Genomic DNA, 26367 nt, shown 5'->3' with positions numbered 1-26367 from the left:
TTTGTCCTGACATGTCTGTGCCCACTTTCTCTCTGATTCATCACTCTCTTTCCAAATCACTCAAAACCTTGAGCCTGGGAATTGGATCAGGGTCACCTGTGTTTTTTATTGCGGACTGGAGTTTTAGAGCCCTGAGCCACCCTGTGGGTTAGCTGGGGCAGGCCTCTCAGTTCACAGCTGACAAAACTGTGGTGACCCACAGGGATTAAGTGCCTTGTCCAAGGTCAGGGGTTTATCTGGAGATGGGGATCTGGACTGGGGCCTGGGCCTTCAGATACCCCCTGCCCCTGCCTCATCTCTGCTCTGGGCTGGCCTCAGTCAGTGATGAAAACAAGGGAAGGGACAGGGAGGGGCAGTCTCCTAGGTCAACCCTCGGGGAGGGCCCTGGGCCAGGATTCACCCTTCCTAGTGCCTCTGAGTCAGGATCCGCGGGACCCCCAGCCTTGACCCCACCTGTATTCTGTAGTCCCTTCTCCTGCCCACTCAGGACTTAGAGGCACTCATCCATTGCACATGTTTATAAGCACCTGTTACCAGCCAATACTGAAAAGGACAGACTCATGGAATTTAGAGTCTAGTGGGGAATTCAGACCCTGGTGATGAATGTTGGGAAAGAGGAAGCTATGAGGTGACTGCATTGCAATCCTGGGGGCCTAACTGGGCCCAAGACTGGGCAAGAGTCCTGCAGAAGACTTTGAAAAACCTCAAGTGGGAAGGTCTGGGGGCTGTTGGAGGCTGGAGCCAGTATGAGCTCCCCGTGGCTCCTCTGACCCGTAATCAAGGACCCAAGGAGCTGACTTGACGACAGTTTTTGAGGAAGTGGAGCAGGTAGGGGGTGGGGAAATGGCCAGGTTGGATTAATCCACTGGTCTTGACCAGTTCAGGAACAAGATTATTCAGCCATGACTGGCTGATCTTCAGTCTAAGGAAGTACTTCAAATGCATAAGCCTAGTTGAAGTTTAAACCCCAGCAAAACATTCCTCCCTGTAAATGTAAAATCTCACCCCCACATCTCCTCCCCTGCTCCCCCGCTACCCCCGAGATCCTTAGCTGAGAAAGTGTCTGTCTCCTCCCCTTCCCACTGCCTCTCCTTTCTGGGACAGGCTGAGACGTTTGAGCAAAGAAATGCCTTCCTTGACCATTCATCATAGTGTATCTGTACCTCACTCAGACAGGAGGGCAGAACCATCTAGGCTTAGTGCAGTGGTTACACACTTTACAAGATTGCAGGAAGCCTCTTTAAGGGAGGAGAGCAAGTGGGTGTGTTCTCAGCTTTTCGAAAGAGCAGGAAAGTGTTCTCTCATTGGATGGGGAGTGTCCTGGGAAACCCCACCAGTTCCTTCATCATTTCTTGGAATTCAGCTCCTGAAGGGAAAGGGTCTCAAGAGTGGTTCCTGGAAAGGGAGGTCTGCATGTATTTCAGACTGTGGTTATTAGCTATAGGACTCTTACTTCTTTGGCTAAGGGCTCAGCTTCTTAGATGTTCAGCTGCCTTTTTTCTGAAAGACCAAATCTAACTAATGTAACCAGCAACTTGGGGACTGCCAAGTATGGCATTGTCCCTGCCATTCAAAAGGAAGGGGTGTGTCAGGCAAGTTCAGGGGGATGCAGTGTGTGTGTGCATGTGAGTGTGTGTGATACTGGATATCATCTCTACAGACTGGAAATAAAACACACTTATCAATGTCTTGACTGGTGTATTCTGGGGATGGTTCTGACACTCAGGAAATTCAGAAGAGCTAGCTCATATAGTGACAAAGTGAATGAATATATCTGTGTACCAGGCTGTTAGACATTGAACTTCCTTTACTGCATACAGCAACCCCATGAGTAAGGTTCTAGTGTATCAGCCTTGCTTGAAAAATGAGAAGCAGGCTTAGAGGAGATAAGCAGTTTGCTGAAAACCAAATAGTAAGCAGCAGAATACGCCCCCTGGAGCTGAGCCATGTGATCCAAATTAAGAATCTGCCCTAGAGCGTCTATAATAAAGAAAGTCAAGTCGCTCAGTTGTGTCCGACTCTGCGACCCCATGGACTGTAGTCTATCAGGTTCCTCCATCCATGGGATTTTCCAGGCAAGAGTGCTGGAGTGGGTTGCCATTTCCTCCTCCAGGGGATCTTCCCGACCCAGGAATCAAACTGGGTCTCCCGCATTGCGGGCAGACTCTCGTCTGAGCCACCAGGGAAGCCCAGTATTCCACTACAAAAATCTCTCCTTTGGACTGTGTAATAGTTGGCAATCAGCATATCCAGACATGCTGAATTCTAATCAGGCCTTCACCACTTTTTGACTGAGGGGAACCGGGGAATCTTCTTGACTTTTCTGTGCTTCTAGTTGCCTCATCAGTTAAATGGCAACGATAATCCCTAGGTGACTAGGACGTCTTGAAGATTCAATTACACATGGCTCAGTTGGTAAAGAGACCGCCTGCAATGCGGAAGACCTGGGTTCAATCCCTGGGTTGGGAAGATTCCCTGGAGAAGGGAAAGGCTACCCACTGCAGTATTCTGGCCTGGAGAATTCCATGGACTGTATAGTCCATGGGGTCGCAAAGAGTCGGACACGATTGAGAGACTTTCACTTTCACGGGCTCTTGCTCCAGAAATGACTACCTTGAAAAAAGTAAACAAAGCTGATCGCTGGGGTCCTTTAATCTCCCCTTTCAGCCTTCAGAAACACCAGGGGCGAGGCCCCGTCCCATCAACTTTCTGAACAACTTTTCCTTCCACACCCCGTCCAAAGCCTTTCTCAGAAGCTGCCCCTTGGAAATACTTGTCAAGTTCCTAACACCTTTGAAATCGAAACTATTAATAACCACCTACATCCAAAGATTACTGTGAAGCCTCAACGAAACGAGCGTGGATATCTCGCGCTTGCACTACAGACTAAAGGAAACCCACACGAGGCGAACCCACGCCACCTGCAGACGACAGCGGCGGCCGGGGAGCAGCCGGGCGCAGGCGCAGTGACTGCCAGGCCACGCCTCCTACTCTTCCGAGCCGACCAATGGGAGACGGCTGCTAGGAGGCGGCCGCGCGACTTCAGAAGGTCCCCTCAGCTTTCCTCAGCCACGCCGCGGATCGAAATGTGTGCCGTCACCAAAAGCGCGCCGGAAGTGCGAGTTGTGCAGCTCGTCGCAAGCTCTGAGGGGAGGAAGTTGGCCTCGGAAAGACCTGGGCTGCGTGGGCCAGGCCGCGGGCGGCGGTGGTGGTGGCTCCTTTCACCAACTGAGGGCCGCGCGATGGGAGACGAAATGGATGCCGTGATCCCTGAGCGGGAGATGAAGGTCAGGTGTTGGCCAGGGCCTCCCACCCTTCCTTAATCCTGGTATTGCCTTGGCGCCTCCCTGACCCGGGAAGCGCGGGTGTCCGCTGCCCCGCCTCCTGGCTGAACGGTGTGAGGCGATGCAAGTTCTTGTTACCGCGTCCTGGAGCGCTCTGCCGTGCAGCGGGCGTGAAAGCCCCACGGAATGTACTTTCCGCGTCCCCTGTTGGTCTTGCGCGAGCTTCCTGAGTTATCGTAGTTACTTTAATGTGGTCGTCGGAGTATGGGAATAACTGTTGTTTATTGAGCGTTTGCTTGCATGCCAGGCACTGGTAACTATCACAGCGACCCTAGGAAGTACTTGTTAATGTAGAAGAGCAAATAGAGGCTCGGAAAGTAACTTACCCAAAGCCGCCTTTGACGGGCGGACTGAAATCTAGGTTGTTGTGAGCAGTTTTAAAGATTCTCTCCTCTGTCGCTGAACTAGTTCAAGCCTGTAACCCAGGCTTGCTTAACGCAGAGCAGGGATCATCCCTTATCCTACAGGCGCTTTTGTTTTTGTTGTGTTTAGTCGTTCCCGACTCCTTGGGACCCCATGGGCTGTAGCCCCCTGGATTCCTCCGTCCATGGGATTCTCAGGCAAGAATACTGGAGTGGGTTGCCAACCTCTCCTCCAGGGGATCTTCCTGACTCAGAAATTAAACCCATGTCTGCCGCCTTGCAGGCGGATTCTTTACTGTCTGAGCCACCAGGGAAGCCCACAGGTCCTTTAATTAACTAGAATTGGAGGTCCGTTTTTGGTACTGGAAATCCTCCTGAAGTCAGGAAACTTGAGAGGATCAGATGATCCCAATTTCAGCTCAGTTCAGTCGCTCGGGCATGTCCAACTCTTCGACCCCATGGACTGCGGCACTGCCAGGCTTCCCTGTCCATCACCAACTCCCAGAGCTTGCTCACACTCATGTCCATAGAAAGGAAATATTAATAAGTCATGGGAAGATTTTAGGCATTTGAACAACAACTCACTGAAATGCATTAGGAAGTAGTAATCCATACCATGTTAAGAGTAGAAGTCTCTTCTTGAGAATCTCTGCCAAGGGTGACCAACCCAGTGAGAGTGTGCCCTGTTCCTCATGTAGGTTGGGGCAGAAGGATAAAAAGGTTTTAGAACCACAGACTCAGAAAATGGTGGTCTCACATTGAGTTTCTGATTACCAAGACCCAGAGGTTATCAGGATGAGAATTAACAAAAAACTGAAAACTTTATGGTGCTGGAGAAGACTCTTAAGAGTCCCTTGGACAGCAAGGAGATCAAACCAGTCCATCCTAAAGGAAATCAGTCCTGAACATTTATTGGAAGAACTGATGCTAAAGTTGAAGCTCCAATTCTTTGGCCACCTGATGCGACTGACTCGTTGGAAAAGACCCTGATGCAGGGAAAGACTGAGGGCAGGAGGAAAAGGGGGCTACAGAGGATGAGATGGTTGGGTGGCATCACTGACTCAATGGACGAGTTTGAGCAAGCTCCAGGAGTTGGTGATGGACAGGGAAGCCTGGCATGCTGCAGTCCATAGGGTCGCAAAGAGTCACAGTGAGTGACTGAACTGAACTATGGTCTCACCTGGAAAGCCGTGTGGATTTCTCATCACCATATGCAGTTGTAATTAAGAAGATTATTTCAGTTACTCTTTTACCAAATATGTTTAAACCTCACATCCAAGTAAATTAGTATGTGGGGATCCTGTAGAAAACACCGTGTAGTGTAGTGAGTAAAAGGCGCTCGGTCGTGTCCGCCTCTTTGCGACCCTATGGACTATACAGTCCATGGAATTCTCCAGGCCAGAATACTGGAGTGGGTAGCCTGTCCCTTCTCCAGGGGATCTTCCCAACCCAGGTCTCCCGCATTGCAGGTAGATTCTTTCCCACCTGAGCCACAAAGGAAGCCATAGGAAACACTGTAAAGGTACACAAATGAAGGCTGAGAAAGGCTGTCTTTGGTTTTTATGTCTTTTAGAGTGTAAGCAAAAGGAGACTTACATTCTTTTCACTAAAACCTTGATTTAAAGATAGGTTTAGAGTTGAAGGGGAAAAAATATGTATAGTACAACTTAACGTGTGCATGCTCAGTCGCATCCAACTTTTGCAAGTCCATGGACTGTAGCCCACCAGGCTCCTCTTTCCATAGAATCTTCTAGGCAAGAATATTGGAGTGAGTTGGCATTGCCTCCTCCAGGGGATCTGCCCCACCCAGGGGTCAAACCGGCCACACAGTCTTTACTCGCAGGGTAATATATATTTTGGTGTACCAGAATATGACAGATAAGCTAATGTCCTGTTTTCCCTGAATTGATCTTGTTTTGACCCTGCACCATAGGATTTTCAGTTTAGAGCACTGAAGAAAGTGAGAATCTTTGATTCTCCTGAGGAGTTGCCCAAGGAACGCTCAAGTCTGCTTTCTGTGTCCAACAAATACGGCCTGGTCTTTGCTGGTGGAGCCAGTGGATTGCACGTTTTTTCTACTAAAAATCTTCTTATTCAGAATAAACCTGGAGATGATCCTAATAAGATAGGTAAGTTACTTGGTTTACGTTGCATGATAGAGAGAGGAGCATAGTGAAGTGCTAATGTCATTTGCTTCTCAAGTTTACATAGTAAAAGTAAAACTACTCTTAGTAGTTTTGGGGGTCCTGAGGTTGACCCCCAAGAAGAGGAAGTGCTAGATGGGCTGCTGGAAGCCTTCCTGGGTGTTCTCGCTGGTCCTTTGTATTTCTCTTCTGATGACTTGTTCCTCTGAACTCAGAGGGAAGAACGGCTTACCTTTGTGCCACACATTTTTTTTGTTGTTCAGTTCAACTTGGGTTCTGGCTCTCTAGGAGAAGAATTTTGCTGCATGGCCTTTTAGTTGTCACGACAGCATCATCCAAACACATGGGAACGTGTACTGTTTGGAGCATTGTTGCAGAAATATGGTACAGGACTAGATTGAACCAGGGCTGTGGTCACAGTTGGTTTCCCCAGGCCGTATGAGGGAGAGTCCCTACGATACTCAGTGCAGCATTAGCCATCTGTAAGGAAGCTGCAGTGCTTCTGCACAACGTGGTATCAGGGTGCGTACGTTTATGTAGATGCAAGAATGGTTTCACATAGACCTGAATAGAGTTTGTGGCTTATGCTTCAAACATTCCATTTTCTGCTCTCTGTTTTTTGTTTTCAGTCGATAAAGTTCAAAGCTTGCTGGTTCCTATGAAATTCCCGATACATCACCTGGCCCTGAGCTGCGATAGCCTCACACTGTCCGTGTGCATGACGTCCAGTGAATATGGTTCCGTTATTGCTTTTTTTGATGTTCGCACATTCTCAAATGAGGTACGCTGCCGGCAGATTCTAGGGACTTAGGAAGAGTGCCTGGTATTGAATCATAACCTAGAAGTTCCTGGTTGACCTTTGAATTCTTTTTCTAGATTTGAATTCGGGTTTTTAAGAGGTCCTTAATTATAGAATCATAAATCAAGATCTTTGCGATAATAGGGACTTCAAGAAATTATTTTGTAATACCATCTGCCCCAGGGTGCTATCATTTCTCATTTACACTTGAGACAGCCAGAGCTCAGGGACTCTAAGTGACTCGCCTGAGGCCACAGAGTTAGTAGACAGTGTCAGAAGTTCCTGCATGCTGGGTCTCTGGCCTCCTCCTGCAGTGTTCTTCCATCCCAGGCTGTTTAGTAATGGTAGTAGTAAGATTGAGTGTTTGTATTGACCGCATGCCAGGCCCTGTGCTAGTGCTTTGCGTGCCGTGTTTTCATTCACGCCTGCCCCTCTTGGCTCTATACTAGCCTTATACACTCGGTATCATGGTCTTCATCTCAGAGATAGAGAAACAGGCCCAAAGAGTTAAGTAACCATCCAAGAGTACAGCAGTACTTGGGGGGTTTTGTTTGTTTGAGGCACTTTTTTTTTTTTTTAAGTAGAAAGGAATTTCTTTATTCCTCTCCTGGGGAAAGGGGGATGCAGCAGGCTCGTGCCCCTGAAACACCATGCCTCAGCTCCAAAGGCTTTGGCAAGGAGTTTCGCAGCAATGGCTCAACGGCGGGGTTGCTGATAGAAGATTAGCGTGTGTGCGGGGCCTGCACGCCTTTAATGTGGCCTCAGGTGGTCTCTCTTTCTTTCTTGTTTTATTAAACATTTAATTTTGTTTTGGGATATAGCTGATTAGCAATGTTGTGATAGTTTCAGCTGAACGGTGAAGGGACTCAACCATACATATCGAAGCACCTTTTATATCATTAATCTTTCGTTAGCCTTCGACAGCAGATCGTTCACTGAGGCTATTTTGGAATTTTGAAGCCTGCTGGGGCTTCTGCATACCAATTAAAATAAGCTCAGTATTTTAAGATGAACACTCTCTAAAATTCAAGGACCCAACACTATTAAGAAGCAGAGTCTCAGTTTTTATTTTGTTTATGCTCTTTATCCATTATTTTGCATTTGCATATTCCCTGTTGAGAGTCCCTCTGAGTATGCTACAATAATTGATGGCCATTTTCAAAATTATGTTAAAATTGTCTGTAACAAATAGACTGTTGTGTAGAGCTACAGTTTTTTTTCATGGTCATGGGGAAAACCGAACTGTAATTTGAAAAAGCTTGCATATTCAATAATTTCCTTGGACCATTGAATGTCTCTGTATTTATCTGTTTATTTTTGCCTCTGGGCATTTGTTTTAAAAGGCTAAACAGCAGAAACGTCCGTTTGCATATCATAAGCTCTTGAAAGATGTGGGAGGCTTGGTGATTGACATGAAGTGGAACCCTGCGGTCTCCTCCATGGTGGCAGTTTGTCTGGCCGACGGCAGCATTGCAGTCCTACAAGTCACAGAGACAGTGAAAGTGTGTGCGACCCTTCCTTCCACAGTAGGAGTAACGTCTGGTGAGTAATGACGTCTTTTACTCTGTAACATATGGTAATGGTCATCTATTTAAAAATTAATCTCTGAGGAAAAAAGCAAATGGGGCTCTTTGTCATACTTGTTTTTTTGGTAGAAGTGGAGAGAGTGTATTTTATTTCTGTAGTTACTGTCCTTGAAGCCACACAGCACACATGATTCACCTTCAGTGTGCATGGGCTTTCTGGTGAAATGTTTGGGTATAGAAATGTTTGGTTTAGAACTGTGTTGTTGAAATAATTATTTTGACCTAAAAGATCAGACTCTGAAACGGTCATTTATACCTTAGGGGGAAAACATTAGAAAATATCCAATAGAAGCAAGAGAAAGATTTCTTGATATTTGAAAACCTTTTCTACCCTCCTCGATTTATCTAAAAATTGGAGTTTTCTGCACTTTACAGCTTTCTGGGCAATATTCCATTGAAAAAGCCTTTTTAGCAACTGATTCAGTGGCCCAGTAACAAATCACAATTCAACTGTGTCATCGACATGATGTTTCTTTTTTTACTTTGCCAAGTAAGGATGACCCCACAGTCTTCCATGGACTGACAGAAAGAGGAACACAAAGTGGTAATTGTTGTCATTTAGTCGCTAAGTCATGTCGGACCCTTTTGCAACCCCATGGACTGCAGCACGCCAGGCTCTTCTATCCATGGGATTTCCCAGGCAAGAATACTGGAGTAGGTTGCCATTTCCTTTTCCAAGAGATCTTCCTGAGCCAGGAATCAAACCTGCACCCCCTGCATTGGCAGGTGGATCTTTTACGCTAAGCCACCAGGGAAGCCTGAAGTGGTGATTACATGGCTGTTTTGGTACATATCTCATGGTTTGCTCCATTTTCTTCAGTTTTTAATTGGTAGTATTTTCTTCTCTGTCCAGTGTGCTGGAGCCCCAAAGGAAAGCAGCTGGCTGTGGGGAAGCAGAATGGAACTGTGGTCCAGTATCTTCCTGTAAGTCTTGCCTTGGGCTTCAGAGCGTTTTTATCAAGTAACTGTTTTGGGGTTGGTTTGGTAGTATTTTTGCTGTTTTTTCCTATTAAAATATAATTTATGTTCATTGCAAAAAATCTGTCTGTACCCAAGAGAATGCAGGAAAGAGTTGTCGCGTGTCCACTCTGTCATCCTTTTCCTGTGGTCTTCCAGAGATAATATTCATGAATACTCTTCAGTATAAATTGGCAGAGAATCTGTGTATGTCTGATCAGACCTGGTTGAGAAGGAGAGGCTCGCGGGCAGTGCCGAGGCCCGTGCTGTCGTGTGTTCCTCCTGTTCTCTGCAGGGTACAGGGTGGTGAACGTGGCGGAATAGGTTTGAGGTTCAGGTTCTGTTTCTTCTTTACCGTTTCAAAAAGTTGTTACATGAAATTTGGTACATGTTCTTTTAGGGCATTGGCCTGTAAAATGATAATACAGTTGTTGGATTTGCGGTCTGGGGATTGCTTTGTTTGACACTGTTTTTTTCAAATCTCTTTCAGACTTTGCAAGAAAAAAAAGTCATTCCTTGTCCTCCATTTTATGAGGCAGACCATCCCGTCAGAGGTAACACATCTGCCTTTCTTACTAGGCTGACGTCTAATGAGGCACTGTCTGTAGTGCAGAAATGTTAGACCGTGTGAGGTGCCTGCATACCGGCTCAGGAAAGTGCTGGTGTCCTGTGTGAAAACTGTCATTGTTTCAGTTAGCTAATTAGGTCTCGATCCCTGGGATGGGACGATCCCCTGGAGAAGGAAATGGCAACCCACTCCAGTCTTCTTGCCTGGGAAATCCCCTGGACAGAGAAGCCTGGTGGTCTACAGTCCACGGGTGGCAAAGAGTTGAACATGGCTACATGACTGAGCACAGCGTACACACACGATTAAGTCACTGTAACGGTAATTCTCTAGTAGGTACCTGTGTCACGTGGTAAATGACGTTAAATGGATCCTGACTTTTTTTTTTTTTTAATTAGAATTCTTCATTATTTGCTTTGATTATCATCTGCTGGGGGTAAAATACCCCTCTGGAATGAATTTGGGCTTTTTGAATCTTTGTGAATTATATTTAGTGAAGTCTAGACCTTTTTAAAAGCTATAGTAGTTGGATATTTATCTATGAGCTGATAGTTTTATAATGTACAGGGGTTATCCCAAGCACAAAGGTGGTTTATTAGGATGTGTGTCTTTCAGTTCTGGACGTTCTGTGGATCGGCACATACGAATTCACGATAGTGTATGCCGCGGCGGATGGGACCTTGGAAACGGCTCCAGATGTGGTGATGGCTCTGCTCCCGGTACGTGTGAAAGGGGTGTCTTGATTATTTGAGAATTATAGAAGTCTTCTAATAAAGTTAGAGGCTTTAGGCGTCTCTCTCCTTTCCTTACTGGCAGTGGTACCACTTGAGGTGTGAGATTTTTTTAATGCTGCACTAGGGGCCTGAGGACCAAAATGGTGGTGTCCACTTAGAGCACGTTCTATTGTTGAGTCACATGGTGAAAAAATCCTCAAACTTTAAGCTGTAAACTGTGAGTTGTGATAGGTGTTAATCTGATGAAGTCATTTTAGAAAAGCAAGAAAATACCTTGATTTTCAAAATTCATTCACTTTTTCAGCGACTGAACAACAAAGTGTGTCAATATGCAGTGGGACCATTTTTAATCTTTGCCAATTGGATATGAGAAAAAAGTGCCTCGTTTTTATTAACTCTTTTGGGTTCCTGACAATATCAAATTTTAAAAATAAGTTTGTTAAGGTGCCTTATTTCAAGATTCAGAGAAGGCAGTGGCACCCCACTCCAGTACTCTTGCCTGGAAAATCCCATGGACGGAGGAGCCCGGTAGGCTACAGTCCATGGGGTCGCTAAGAGTCGGACACGACTGAGCGACTTCACTTTCACTTTTCACTTTCATGCATTGCAGAAGGAAATCGCAACCCACTCCAGTGTTCTTGCCTGGAGAATTCCAGGGACGGGGGAGCCTGGTGGGCTACAGTCCATGGGGTCGCTAAGAGTCGGACACGACTGAGCGACTTCACTTTCACTTTTCACTTTCATTCATTGGAGAAGGAAATGGCAACCCACTCCAGTGTTCTTGCCTGGAGAATCCCAGGGACGGGGGAGCCTGGTAGGCTACCGTCTATGGGGTCACACAGAGTCAGACACAACTGAAGTGACTTAACGTAACGTATTTCAAGATTAAGATTTTCTATTCCCAGGGATAATACTAACACTAGCATTTGCTGAGTACCGTTTATGTTCCATGCACTGGATTAGAAACTTTCTATGTATCCTTTCATATCTCACTTAAAACAGCCTTTGATGTAGATTTTTTTAGGTTCATCATTTGTTGTTGCTGTTCAGTCGCTGAGTCGTGTCCAACTCTCTGCGACTGCTTGGACTGCAGCACGCCAGGCTTCCCTGTCCTTCACCATCTCCTGGAGCTTGCTCAGACTCATGTCCATTGGGTCGGTGATGCCATCCAACCATCTAACCCTCTGTTGTCCCCTTCTCCTCCTGCCTCTGATCTTTCCCAGCATGAGGGTCTTTTCTAGTGAGTTGGCTCTTTGCATCAGGTGGCCAGAGTATTGGTGCTTCAACTTCAGCATCAGTCCCTCCAGTGAGTATTCAGGATTGATTTCCTTTAGGTGTAGGTCCATCATACATAGGAGAAAGCATTATCAGAGAAGTTGAGTAATCTATCCATGCTGAAGTGATAGACAGGTTTGAATTCAGTTTGGTCCATGGCCAATGTTTCTGTTCTTTGTATTGTCTTTATAGTGTGTCTATGTATTTTGAGTGTATTTTCTTTTTTTTTTTTTTAGTATATTTTCTCATAAAACTTAAAGGATTTTATCTTTTGAGATTCTTAACTTTGTAGGATTAAAGAAAAATCACCCATGAGGTTTTTTTTTTTTCTCATTCTGTTCAATGTAGAAAAAAGAGGAAAAGCACCCTGAGGTGTTTATGAACTTCATGGAGCCCTGTTACGGCAGCTGTACGGAGAGGCAGCATCGTTACTACCTCAGCTACATTGAAGAGTGGTGAGCTGTGGGCGAGGGGGCACACCTGAGCCATTTTGTCCTGCTTGTTCTGCTTTGTCTCCTCTCTGTGAGAGAGGAGAATAGAGGTTGGAGATGCCCTAAACATATATTCAGCTCATGTTGGATAATGCCTTTCTGACTACTACATCTGTTTCCCCAGTCTTGAATTACATAGCGTGAATACACACTAAACTTAAAAATCCCATTTTCTCAATAAGTCCACTGATGACTTAAGAAAATACAGATATTTAAGGAACATATTAAAAGTTTCCCTCTGAGCTGAAGTGTCCCTTTGAAAGCTGGATTTCTTGAAACAAAGCTTCTCTTCCTTCAGTTAGGTTATTCTCTCCTAAGGGTGGTATATTTGCTGGGCTCTGAATTGATTCTGTAGTGTCTCCCCTTTGTCTTAAGTAAGGAGACAGTTGGCTGAGTCTCCAGGGCTCTGACCTATGAACTAAAAAGTAAAGCTTTATGTCCAAAATCTTACCTTCAACGAGGTATAAACGCTCGCCTTTCTCCTTGACATCTAGAGGGAAGCTTTGTAGGTGTCACCACTGACTCAAGTCAAGGTACAGCTATTGCGTTTGAATTTAATGGCCTTCCGGTTTTATTCTTTGAAGGGATTTAGTGCTGGCAGCATCCGCGGCTTCCACAGAAGTCAGCATCCTCGCGCGACAGAGCAGCCAGGTAAATGTTTCTCTTTTGCCACTTTTCTGTGATGTTGTTCTCAGAGATTTTGGAGGGTTTAACTGTGAGGTTAAGATTTAGCTGAAGTCACACCCCTTTTATTGAGTTTCCGGATGAGAGCACAGCTTAAAAAAGCTGTTGGCCAAATGGCTCGGGTATTGTGTTGGACAGACTTGGGTGTTAGATTCAACAGTTCCTTCAGTGTTATCTGAAGCCCTCTGTTTGCACCCTCCATGAATACCTCATAACCATGGTCATAATCAAATGTATTCCAATAGGAGTGTACCTGGGTGTGTAGGAGGCTTTTTCTGCTTTGTTCTGTTTAACTGTCTTTATTTTCTCCTTATTACTTGAATCTGCCTCTTCTATTCAGTGAACTATAACCCATCCTTGACTATGGAAGAGACATGCAAGTCAGACCAAACTGTGACTCTTCAGAAATACCTTGTTTGGAAAACCACCAGAAAGCTAAAAGCATCTGTGTAGACAAGCCCCATCTTCTTCTGCTTTGTGCTCCTTGCAGGCCAGAGTGGGCTGAGGTTGTCATGGTACACTACCCTTATGCAGAGTGACTACACAGGAGACACAGCTCCTCAGCCGAAAACTTTCCCGTTTTAAAAGTCTACCTGGAGTTTGAAAATGTTCTGTGCATCCTGTGCCTCTTCAACCATTCAACATTTATCCACCCTTCTCTTGAGTGGCAAGGCGGCCCACCATGAGTGCTTAGCTCTCAGAGTCCAGCACTCTTGATTCGCTGCTCTTGGGTTAACTTCAGTAACAGTCTCCTGATAGCACAAGTATTTTGTGTATTCACACATTAAGAAACTCTTTGATTTTTGCTTTTTATCAGAGTAATTTATGTTCATGGTTGAAAAGTCAGGTAGTGGAAAAGGGCTTATACGTGAAATATCAGCCCTTCCCATCCTGTCCTGGTCTGTCCCGTTCTCCAAAAGAGACTATTTTTAACTTGTGGTCTCTCTCTCTTAATGGTTATCTCCTTATCCCGAAATAATAATCTACTGCATCACTGGTTATCGATTGTTAACTTTAAATTATTGGCCATGATGCAAATGAGGATTTAGCTCACATGTGGCCTTTAGACTTCCCCGTCCTTCCTTTCAATAGGATTAAAGCACTGTTTTAGTCTCTTCTACTTGTTACCTTTGAACTTTAAGTGATCATTTTTACCTTCGATTCTTAAGGTTTTACCGCGTACACTGTGAGAGGACCATCTCAGTACCCACCCTTGCCTTTGGCACACCTGCTCCACGCCCACCTTTCAGCTGTTATCACCTGCATCTCATATTCCACAAAACCAAAGCTGAAATTGGTGTATTTTGCCCTGTAGTGATTAGCAAGCAGTCTTTGTTTTGTGTATTGTTGTATTGCCGATTGTTTTTCAAAGTTGGAACCCATTTCATTTACTAACGTTATTGTGAACGTGACTGTTCACTTCATGCCTAAGGCTTGGATCACGATTGTTTTCTTTCCTGAACAGTTTTTTTGTTTTTCTCTTTCTCGTTGAAAATTATTCCTCCTTTAATTCATGCTGCCCAGTTTTGAAAGCATTGAAAGTTAGACAAAATGTCCATGATTTTTAAAAACCAGGAGTCATTTGTTGTAGGGAACAGATCCCACGCAAGCAAACATGAGCCAAAGGGGAGTTTATTGGAAAGATGTGGTGGCTTCTCAAGGAATCCAGTGGCAGGAAGATTGACCAGTGTGAGGAAATACACTGAGAATTAGGAAGACGAGCTGAGGTCACCTTCTGTCTCTGTGGTCGAGTGAGCACAGGGCATCCAGCAGCTTTCTAGGCTGTGTGCTCACGGCCGCAGTCATTGTCACCTGGCGCTCCTGGTCCCCATCCAGATTCCTCAGCGCAGCTGCTGACTGGCTCCATGCGGCTGTTAGATGGTCCCCCTGTGTCAGGAGTCCACTTGGATGTGGAGGACACGTCAGAGAATGTTCGTGATAGTGATATTTATTCACCAGACAGGAGCTTTGTACACCAGGAACAGATAGAAAGACTTGGAAAAGGAGCCCCTTGCTTTCTGCGGGGTTCATAGCTTTTAGACTGTTTCCAGATTTTAGAGTCCCAGGGAATGCAATACTAAACCAAGTGAGTTCCCTTTTTCTCCTTTCCTGTTTGAACAGTGCTGGAGAAAGCTCTAACCAACACTGTATCTTCTTCTACTTGTTCTTTTTTCCAGAATAGTTGGGAATCTTGGCTGTTGGAGGATTCTAGTCGAGCTGAACTGCCTGTGACAGACAAGAGTGATGATTCCTTGCCCATGGGAGTTGCCATAGATTACACTAACCAAGTGGAAATCACCATCAGTAAGTATAGTCTGTCATAGCTAAGCTACGTGCAGAAATAGTCTTCTTCCCATCGTGGTTAATATTCAAATCCAGCTCTACATTTTCACGATGGAACTTTCTCTGCCATGCGCTTTAGCTTGTCGTAGCGTGTCTGTGTAAAGAGTGAGACAGTGTGCACTATACCACACTCGTCTGATTTAAGTGGATATTCATTGACCGAGGTCACACACTCTGTGTGTCTCTGTGTATGTAAGAATATGGCTAAAATACAGAACACCGACTTCATAACCTTGTTTCTTTGCCCCTCCCGGTTTCCCAGGGCCTCCCAGGCAGGTGGTGTATCCCAGTACTTGGTTCGATGGCTTGGATAAGAAAATGGAGGCCTCAAGCACAGACTTCCAAATGGGGCCTGAGCATGTGCTCTGAGTCTGTCTTCTCCCCTGCTGATATCTTGGCAGGGCTGCAGTCCCATGAAATGTGAACGTGAGAAACGGATCTAGAGAGCAAGCTAGTGGTTGCGAGCAGGGAGAGGGAAGCCGGGAGGGGCATTATAGGAGTTGGGGAGCAGGAGGTACGAACCGCTGGGTGTGAGACAGACTACAGGGAGGCGGGGCACGCGGCCAGTGTAAGTGGGGTGTAACCTGTAAAACTTGTGTAAAGAATTAAGAGAATTAAAAAAAAAAGAGCCAAGGAGACAGTATAATGAAAAGGCAGCGGAATGGAGTGGAAAAAAAATCTATAAAGCATGGATCTGATAAGGGGTTAATACCCAAAATATATAAGGAACCCATGCAACTCAATAGCAAAGCGAAACAAATAACCTGATTAGGAAATGGACAGAGGACCTGAATAGACATTTTTCTAAAGAAAGCATACAGATGGCCAACGTACATTAAAAGGTGCTCGACATTACTAATTACCAGCATAGGGAACTCTGCTCAATACTCTATAATGACCAAGTGGGAAAGCAATCTAAAAAAGTGGATGTGTGTGTGTATATATATACACACATATATATATGACTGATTCACTTTGCCATACAGCAGAAACTAATGCAACGTTGTCAATCAGCTACGCTCCAATAAAAACTTTTTAAAAGTTTTCACCACACACACAAAATGGTAACTACATGAGCTGAGCGATGTGTTTATTAGCTTGACTGTGGTAGTCATTTCACAGAATGTGTGTCCTTCAGATCATGTTATACACCCTAAGTACATAGCCATTTGTATTTGTCAGTTTTATGTGAATCAAAGTGGGAATGTGTATATATATTTTTAAAAAGGCATATACTATGTGCCTCATTTTAGAGAGGTATCTGCATCAGGCACCACTGAGTTCCTTGTCCTTTCCCTGACCAGACTGTTTGGTCTGATTCACTCAGTTACTTTTGATTCTCACGAAGACTTAATTGACAACATACGTGCTTATCATTCAACTGTGAAGGACTGTAAAGTAATTGGACTCACTTTGCCATGTCCTTCTGTGCGTTTTCCCCAAGAGTCTCTTCTGTCATTTTTCCTGGAGACTCCTGTGTTGGTCGGGGGAATGCTGAACCTGTCTCCCTGACACCAGGACACACACGAAAATCAGAGCTTTGGGAGAGTCAGAGCCACTACGCAACTGCTGGTGTTGCTCTGTGCAGCTGGCAGTACACTGGCTGGCTGATCGCAGCTCTGCTTTAAAGAGCAGATTCATAAGGGCTGTTCAGATCCAAATCAGAGTGAACCAACCGCGGCTTGTGTGCAGATGAGTCCAGTGAGACCCCTTGCACTTCAGGCTGTCTTCGCCTCCCACTCAGGGGCCCTTCCGTTGACTTGGCTCTTCTATTACCTTGGTTTTCTTTTTTAACAGATGAGGAGAAGACTCTTCCACCTGCTCCAGTGCTTATGTTACTTTCGACAGATGGTGTGCTTTGTCCTTTTTACATGATCAATCAAAATCCTGGCGTAAGGTCCCTCCTCAGGACACCGGAGCGGCTCTCGTTGGAAGGAGAGCGGCAACCCAAGTCATCAGGTGTGTGCCTCCACTGCCCGCTGCACCCCGGTTGTGGCCAAGAGGGGGTCCTGCAGGCTCGAACAGGAGTGTCTGCTGGGATGAACACTGTGAGGTCGCAAAGTGTTATCGTTGTCAGCCAGTCTGTCTCTTCAAGGCAGGACCAGTCTTCCCCTTGAACAAATGCACATACTTTCTGTCTCTCACCCCCAAGCTTTATTCACCAACCTTTACTTTAGAGAAAAAGGAAGCTCAACCCGATGGATCCCATTAGGTAATTTACTGACAATACCCTGTTGTAAGACCCCACATTATATGATCTGAAACCCAACATGTTTAATGTGAGAAATTGGTTAAGTGATTGTACATCCATACAGTGAAATGCCATGTAACAGTTAAAAATGTTATATTTATTAACAGAGAAAGGGCAGAACGTGCCATGAAAGAGCACTATGATTCCTTTTTTTGTGAGAAAAAATATACATTAAAAAACAACTTGTAAGATACTAAAAGGTAGATAGTGGCTACTGGTGAGAACATAGAAATTTTCTTTTCTCTTTGTATTTAATTTTCTTTAGTTCCTCCCCCCTGCACTCCCCCGTCCACCCCCGAAGGTATCGCTTAAGTGAAAGTGAAGTAAAAGTGAAGTCGCTCAGTCGTGTCCGACTCTTAGCGACCCCGTGGACTGCAGCCTACCAGGCTCCTCCGTCCATGGGATTTTCTAGGCAAAAGTATGCATGCATATAAATGCCAGTCTGCATTTTCAGCATTTTCTCAATGACAGTCACCTGTGAGAACAAAATAAACTTTTTTAGAAGGTCATTGTTTCATATTTTGGAATTTCACTTGTATTTCTCTTTTTGAATTCTGTGAGTATATAACTAGTAAGCTTTTTCTCTTCTAATATAGTTTTTAAAGCTCATAGTGTAACCAATTCTATATCTGGTAAGAAATATGTGGACCAGTGGGTTTGGATATGGTTGAGAACACTTAAGAGTGTCTTACCGCACTGCTTCCCAGTGCAGAGTGAATTGTACATCATAAATAGAGCCGCTTGGATACTTGGGCTCCTATCAACTGTCAGTGTGACCCCAAGTAATATACTAGGTGCCTTGCATAGACTGTATCGGTGCTGTTGTGTTGGAAAATCTCAATACAGTGTGTACTCTTGAGTTGTTTTCTTCCCTTTAAGTGGTCCTGAGTCCCCTGAACTCCCTACGCCCAGTTTCTGGGTCCATATGTAATAAGCAGTGTGCCCTGTGAAGTCAGGAGCCTGGGGAATGATGTTTGTTTCTTTTTCTTTCTTTCTTTTTTTTAAAATACTTATTTGACTGCTTCAGCTCTTTGTTGTGGCCTGTGAAATCTTCCGTTGCAGCCCACGGTCTCTCTAGTTGAGGCACACGGGCTTAGTTACTCTGTAGTATGTGAAATCTTAGTTCCCCAATCAGGGATTGAACCTGCACCCCCTACATTGCAAGGCGGATTCTTTACCACTGAACCACCAGGGAAGCCCCAGGAAGTATTCATAGATTTACTTGTATTTATACTTTCAAAGAAGTGTGAACATTTACTTGGGGTTCTCTGTTTTCAGAAAGTGGCATTTTTATGTGCTAAATCACTTCAGTCATGTCCGACTCTTTGAGACCCCATGGACTGTAGTCCACCAGGCTTCTCTGTCCTTGGGGATTCTCCAGGCAAGAATACTGGAGTGGGTTGCTCTGCCCTCCTGCAGGGAGCCTTTCCCGACCCAGAAATCGAACCTGCATCTCTTATGTCTCCTGCACTGGCAGGGGATTCTTTACCACTAGTACCACCTGGGAAGTCCAGCATTTTCATGGTTGTATCCTAAGCATTTCATTCTTTTAGATACAGTGAGGATAGACTGTCATCTCTGACAGTTTGAAAGAACCAAGACCTATAAATATTTGGATTGAAAAATATTGCTTTCTTAGTTATTTGGAGATTAATTTTGGAGAATTTAGAGAATTAACTTGTTTATAGAAAGTTTGGAAAATAGAAAAAAATTTAAACTTGTCTTTTTTCTTCCAGTGGTTTTTCATAAACGTCTTTCTTCATAGTTGTGATCATATTATATACATAGTTGGTATGCAGTTCATTTATTTAAATTTTAAGTGTTTTCCAGGTTCTTATGCAATTCTTATGATTTATTTAAGAATGTTTAATATTCTGTTGAATATATTTTACCATTGGGTTGTATTAAATATTTTTCATTTTTTAAGTTATTTCATAGGCATTATTCTTAGAATTGGGATTACAAGGTCCATTTTTTATGATTTTTTTGAGACTTAATGTTTTCTCAAAGATTGCTAAATTAGGTACCTGGTAACAAAAAGTTTCAGGTTTATTTTACCCCTTCACCTAGAGGATTATATGTATTTATATTTTGGTAATTTAGAGAACCAAAGTATGCCTCATTTAATTTGTGTTTGACTAGAGAGAATGTATATATTTTCTTCCTGTGAATTAGATTCCCAGCGTTTACCTGTTAAAGTCTCAGGACCTCCCTGGTGTTCCAGTGGTTGGGACTCTGTGCTTCCAATACAGGAGGTGTGGGTTCAATCCCTGGTGAGGGAACTAAGATCTCACATGCTTCGAGGCATGGCCAAAAAATTTGAGAAATAAATGAAAAATTTAAAGTCCCCAAAGTTTTTGTTGTTGCTTTTATATTTTTGTTTTTTTTTAATTGGTTAATTTTTGACTGCACCGGGTCTTCACTGCTGCGTGGGGTGAGCGATGCTGAGTTGTGGTGGGCAGGGGCTGCTCTTTAGTTACGGCGCTCGGGCTTCTCATTGTGGTGACTCCTTTTGTTGTGGAGCCCAGACTGTAGGGCACCAGGGCTTCAGCGGTTGTGGCGCATGGGGTTGGTTGCCCCAAGGCATGTGGAGTCTTTCCGGACTAGGGACCCAACCCGTTTGCCCTGCACCGGCAGGCAGACTCAACCACGGGACCATCAGAGAACTCCTCAAAAGTTTTTTAAAATCTCAATTTTTATTTAAAAAATAAAACATATTACTGTCATCTGCAGATTTTTTTCAGTATACCTTTTGGTTGTATGCCTATTTTTGTACTTAGTCAAATCTTTATCTTTTGTGATTTTGGGGGTCACTTTTAGGTTTACCGGCTTGTTAGACACTTGGACTTAATTCACTTTTTGCCGCCTTTGTTTTGAGATACAGTTTTATATATCCTTTTGTATATCTCAAAACAAAGGAGATATATCTTTGATTAAACTGGAGTTGTTTTAGTGACTATTAAAAGACGTAGGTCTGAGTTAAAGTTTTTTCCTGATAATAAAATATTGCAGAATGACTTACTTTTCACTGTGACATCGAGAAGTGTTTTTTCTATATTACTCAAGTTGATGTTTATGAAGACCTGTTAGTCTAATGTCTTTCTGCATTTTATTTTTCCTTCAAAGTTTTAGATATCTTGCCATATGGAATGTTTGCTATGGAAAGTTCAACATCAGCTCACATTTCTTCTCCCCACAACTTTTGGAATGAGGACCAATTATTTCTGGCTTCCTTCTTCCACCAACCCTTTTCCACTTGCTTCCTGCGATGTGAACCTCCAGTGTCATGGCGTTAACTTGTCTCTTCCCTTTTCCTCCCTGTGTTTCCTTGCAGGAAGTATTCCCACTACCCCCACCTCCCCTCAGGCCCCGCAGAAGCTCGATGTGCCGGCCGCCGCGGCGCCTGCCTCTGTGCTGCCTTCATCACAGGCCGCCCCCACCTCCACCTTCTCTCTGCCGTCAGCTGTGTTCTCCTTTGGTTCTTCATCTTTGAAGTCCTCTGGTTCTGTCCCTGGGGAGGCTCCTCTGAGTTCCAGTGGCTCTGACGGGGCCAAAGCAGCCCTGGTCTCTGGCACTTCGCCCTTCCCTTTTGCTCCTCCTTCTCAAGCCTCCCTCGCGCCCACGCCTGTGGCCTCTCCCATGATGCCCTCAGCTGCTTCATTCTCCTTTGGATCATCGGGTTTTAAGCCTACCCTGGAAAGCACACCAATGCCAAGTGTGTCAGCTCCAAATATGGGAATGAAGCCCACCTTCCCACCGTCAGCTCCTGCAGTCAAGGTCAACCTTAGCGAAAAGTGAGTAACACTTCAAGTTTGACAGGTAGAGATAGCGCTTGTTTTTCACTTTCATGTGGGATCTTAGTTCCCTGACCAGGGATCTAAGTTCCTCACATTGGAAGGCAGATTCTTAACCACTGGACCACCAGGGAAGTCCTACGTGTATCTTATTTTTTCACTTCTGTACCTGCTTGTTTTGTTCTCACCACCAGAATATAAACCTTTTGAGAAAAGTAGCCCTTATACCTTGTACCCTTTCACATAATTGCCATTGAGTATAAATACTACCAGCTTCCCCTTCCACTCTTCTGTATCTTCCCTTGTTACTGTGGAGGGGATGCCGGCCGCTGTCACTGTTGATAATAAGTTGTCATGCAGCCACTTCATTCTGAAGGTTGCCTAGTATTCCATTGTGTAACACTGATTTATTTCACTAGTCATCTGATACTGTATACTTATATTCTTTACAGACATTTGCTCTTCTAGGTGAAACTTACTTCCCCTTCCTAGCAGACCGTCAGCATCCCAGAGATAGTAACCTGCTCTCATCTTCCATTTTCCTTCCCCAGAGATGATCATCCCACGAGTCCTCAGTAATTTCCTTGACAAAGGGAGGGTACTAAACTCTCCAAAGTCCAGTTGAGTCCCACCTTCTCTTTTCACTCGGCCTGATAGGATAGACAGTAAATGTTTTATATCATGGTAAACTTAGTTTTGTCATCATATTAAGTATTATTTGATATTTTCATTCCAAATAAGCAGATGACGAATGTTTCCATGCAGCCTTCACCTTTTGTAAGAAATAGCTAAACATTTGCCCTTCCTAAAGGCAGAAGAGTCTAGGAAGTTACCTTTTGATGATCACTCATTACGGTTGCGAACAATCCCACAGCAGCAGGCTGTTCTGACCCACTCGGGCTGCCGTTTTCAGGTTCACAGCTGCAGCCACCTCGGCTCCTGTTCACAACTCACAGAGCACAGCCTCGATGCTGCCCTTCTCGGCCTCCAAGCCGGCTTCCTCTGGACCTCTCAGCCACCCTGCGCCCCTCTCGGCATCATCCAGTTCGTTGTCATCCAAGTCCTCAGCCACTCCGTCTGCATCAGGTATGATTTTAAGCAAACATCTTCAAAGCTCAGTCCCGAATTCCCAGATTAGCATTTCTCCAAGTTATTTAAAAATCCTAGCCAACATGGCTGGACTGGATTCCTTTTTCTTGCTTCCTGTAACTCACACTGAAGTCCAGTGCCTTTTGTACTCCAGTGTGGAAAAATTCATAGTGGCTTCAGTGCTTGTCTCTGTCTTGTGGGGCATTTGTCTTCACGTAGAGCTTGCTGTCCATGGAGGTCAGTCACCAAGCAAGTCTTGAAGACACATAGACGATAAGGAACCTGCAGAGGCTTTCTGCTTATTCCTCTGGTGACTGTCCTGGATTTTCACACTCAGCCCTACCATAAGCAGATTTTTTAAATAAAGATCATGATAATGGTTATATCCAGGTTGAAGTGCATTATACAGCTCAACGAGCAAATGTACCCACCCTGTCTTTTTCTTCTTTCAAACCTCGGAAAGGCTGCATATTATAATCTGAATACCATTCCTTTCCCTGAGAGTCAGCATCATGCACTGCTCCTTTATGTCTTTCTTTCTTTTTTAAATATGAATTTCTAGTTTGGTGAGCTTGGATTTTTTTTCTTTTTTTAAGACAAATTACTTTTTGGCTGCACTGGTGTTTGTGCTTTGTGCAAGCCCTCTCTAGCGGTGGTGCGCGGGCGTCTCATCACAGAGGTGTCTCTTGCTGCAGAGCGCAGGCTCTAGGGCACGCAGGCTCCAGTGGTTGCAGCACACTAACTCAGTTGCTCCCCAGCATTTGGAATCTTCCTGAACCAGAAATTGAACTCTTGTCCCCCACATTGGCAGGCAGATTCTTAACCACTGGGCCACCGGGGAAGTCCTGTGTCTTTCTTTTTTAATGTAAATTTTTTTCTAAAACATTGGAAAGTTAATCACAGATATGAAACACTTCACCCCTAAGAACTTCAGTGTCTCTCTCCTAAAAACAAGGGCACTCAATACATTATCACACTAAAGAAATTTAACAGTAATTCAGCCTGTAGCCCGATTCAGGTTTCCAGTGTTGTTCCTGTAATGTTCTTATAGCTTTGTTTTCCCCCTTTGTTTTTCTAAAAGCCACTCAAGGGCTACACGCTATATTCCGATTTTGTCTCGTTAGTCTCAAGCAGTCTTACCGTTTTTGTCTTCCTCAGCATTAACATTGGTGAGATCAGGCCAGTAGTTTTGTGGACTGTCCTTCAGTGGATTTGAGAGTTTCCACACAGTGAAATTTACATGAAACATTTTGAGCAGTAACACCACATAGTTGATGTGTGTGCCACATCACGTGATTTCCTTTTGTCCTGACATAAGTGACATCATTTCGCTCACAGTTGTGGTGGCGTCTGTCAGATATGTCTCTGTTTTTAAGTTTGTTGTTTGCTCATGCCAGTGATAATACCCAGCCAGACGTACCTGCATAGCCATTTGGTGTTTGAGTGCCAGGAATAATTTTATCTTGGTAGATACTGAGCAAGCATTGAGCTGTATAAATTCCTGAAATCCCTCTTAGCTTGATCAAGGACTGCCTTGTAGCATTTGTCAAAGTCACCTCATTCTGGGACTTTTCACCAGATTCTGGCAAGTACTTGTCTATGACCTGAAGAATTAACAATCCTTTTCACATCTCTTTACACTTTAGGGTAGAAGAAATGTACCACACCGCATATACACTTTCTCCCTGTCTGCTGCTCACCACCCATATCTCCCTACTGCCATTGCTGTTATTTAATTCTTAATAGTTTGGTGGCTCCTGGATCATTGGATTGTACTCTAGACCCACTGGGGGAGTCCCTTCTCTCACTGTTTAATCTGGTTCTCTTGAGATGAGGCTTGGATACAAGTTTTTGGTATATTTGTTTTTTAAAAGCTCCTGCTGCTCAGTCACTTCAGTCGTGTCTGACTCTGTGCGACCCCATAGATGGCAGCCCACCAGGCTCCCCAGTCCCTGGGATTCTCCAGGCAAGAACACTGGAGTGGGTTGCCATTTCCTTCTCCAATGCATGAAAGTGAAAAGGGAAAGTGAAGTTGCTCAGTCGTGTCCGACCCTCAGCGACCCCACGGACTGCAGCCTTCCAGGCTCCTCCGTCCATGGGGTTTTCCAGGCAAGAGTACTGGAGTGGGGTGCCATTGCTTTCTCTGTTAAAAGCTCCTAGGTGATTCTTATGTGCAACAGACTTGTCCTAGAGGATTCCAGGAGAGTCCCGAAGGCTCTGTGAGTTCTTCCTAGGGATGGGAATTGTTGCTCTCATGGTCTTTAAACTTTGTCCCCAGTTCCCAGAGGTCATCAGGCTCCTCTGTGAGGATTAGGGATGGGCTGAGGGGACTGCCTCCTGGGCCTGCACACCAGTGCGCATACCTGTTGTCGGAGACACTCCAGTTTACCTGCTTTACAAGGGAGCTTCCTGTTTTAAAATGTTATGTGTGTTTTTTAGGTATTTGGAAACCGTGGATATCTCTTTTGGTAACCAAGATCATAAATGGAGGCCAGGGACAGTGAAAAACTTATTTTATTAGATTTGAGGAAAGGATATTCGTGGTGGAAGAAATAATGGGAATGAATACTGTTTGTTTTGACTGACCTCTTGTTCTTACAGGGAGAGCTGCTCAGGGCAGTCCAAGTCCGGTGCCCTCAATGGTCCAGAAATCACCTAGGATAACCCCTCCAGTGACTAAGTCAGGCTCTCCTCAGGTATGTTTAAACTCAGCCTGCAATACTGTGTTTATTAATTTACTGCCCCAAACATACATGTTTATAAAGTGAGTTTTTTTTGGTTTTAGAATTCACACCTTTGCAAAAGTATTTCGGACTATGTGATAGGCAGTACCAAAGTGGGAGCTATGAATGTTTGTAATGCCTGCTCATAAAAGCCATGTAATGCGACCCTAGAATCTTAGGCCTGTTCTCTCTGCTGACTCCTGAGCTTATCCATGCTATGTCCCATTTGTGGAACCCTACTCATGTCTGAAGACTGTAGTACACCACCTGATTTTTTTCTGTCATTCCCAAAGTAATCAAGAAATCTCCCACTGCCCTCTTTTTTTTCTGCCTTTCCATTACGACTTGGTTCATTTTATTTAATTTTTTACTAACATAGAGTACACATAGGGGGAAGGAGGATACAGGTGACACATATCCACCTGGATGAATTGCCACCAGCTGAGTACACCTTGGTATCCCACACCCAGAACAAGAAACAGACCATACTGGGGTCCCTGAGTCCCCCTCCTGTGAGCCCTTCTAGACATTACCCTTGCCAAAGAGGTCTCACTGTCATGATTTCTAATAGCATAGCTTAGTTTAGCCTGTGAGTATCTTCTGTAGAATGGAATGATTCAGTATACATTCTGGTATCTGGCTGTTTGGCTCAGTGTTATGTCTGTGAGGTTTTTCCGTATCGTCGTTGCTGTCTGGAATTCACTGGGCGACTATTACTACAAGTTTCATCCCACCCTTGATGGACATTTGAGTAGTTTCGAGGTTGAAGTCATTGTGAATCGTGTTGTTATGACCACACCAGTTGATGTCTTTGGGTGAATATGTGTATGCGTTTCTAGCAGTGGAATTGTTAGGTCATAGAATATGCATATATTCCTTCTTAGTACATTCCCACTAGGCGTATTTGAGTTCAGCTGCACATCCTCACTCAGAGAAGGCAATGGCACCCCACTCCAGTACTCTTACCTGGAAAATCTCATGGGCAGAGGACCCTGGTGGGCTGCAGTCCATGGGGTTGCTAAGAGTCGGACACGACTGAGCGACTTCACTTTCATTTTTCACCTAAATGCATTAGAGAAGGAAATGGCAACCCACTCCAGTGTTCTTGCCTGGAGAATCCAAGGGACGGGGGAGCCTGGTGGGCTGCTGTCTCTGGGGTCGCACAGAGTCAGACACGACTGAAGTGACCTAGCAGCAGCAGCAGCAGCACATCCTCACTAGTTTTG

General features: G+C 44.7%; 1 protein-coding gene across 2 annotated transcripts in view; it reads left to right on the top strand.

Moving 5' to 3' along the window:
* Positions 1-3103: 3103 nt before the first annotated feature.
* NUP214 (nucleoporin 214) overlaps positions 3104-26367 on the top strand; it is an 89075-nt gene continuing 65811 nt past the window's right edge. Inside the window, exons 1-14 of one of the 2 annotated variants that reach the window (XM_070378830.1) lie at positions 3104-3287; positions 5640-5835; positions 6480-6631; positions 7993-8191; positions 9089-9159; positions 9683-9746; positions 10373-10476; positions 12115-12221; positions 12842-12908; positions 15119-15245; positions 17082-17243; positions 20870-21329; positions 22243-22415; positions 25020-25114. In XM_070378830.1, the coding sequence (XP_070234931.1) occupies positions 3243-3287; positions 5640-5835; positions 6480-6631; positions 7993-8191; positions 9089-9159; positions 9683-9746; positions 10373-10476; positions 12115-12221; positions 12842-12908; positions 15119-15245; positions 17082-17243; positions 20870-21329; positions 22243-22415; positions 25020-25114 (2022 nt within the window). In that variant the 5' untranslated portion in view covers positions 3104-3242. The remainder of the gene's footprint in view (positions 3288-5639; positions 5836-6479; positions 6632-7992; positions 8192-9088; positions 9160-9682; positions 9747-10372; positions 10477-12114; positions 12222-12841; positions 12909-15118; positions 15246-17081; positions 17244-20869; positions 21330-22242; positions 22416-25019; positions 25115-26367) is intronic. The other variant, XM_070378829.1, reaches the window with a different exon arrangement.

The sequence above is a fragment of the Bos mutus genome, chromosome 11 (assembly GCF_027580195.1).
Source record: "Bos mutus isolate GX-2022 chromosome 11, NWIPB_WYAK_1.1, whole genome shotgun sequence".
NCBI classification, from domain to species: Eukaryota; Metazoa; Chordata; class Mammalia; order Artiodactyla; family Bovidae; genus Bos; species Bos mutus.
This window is presented reverse-complemented; position numbering and strand designations above follow the sequence as displayed.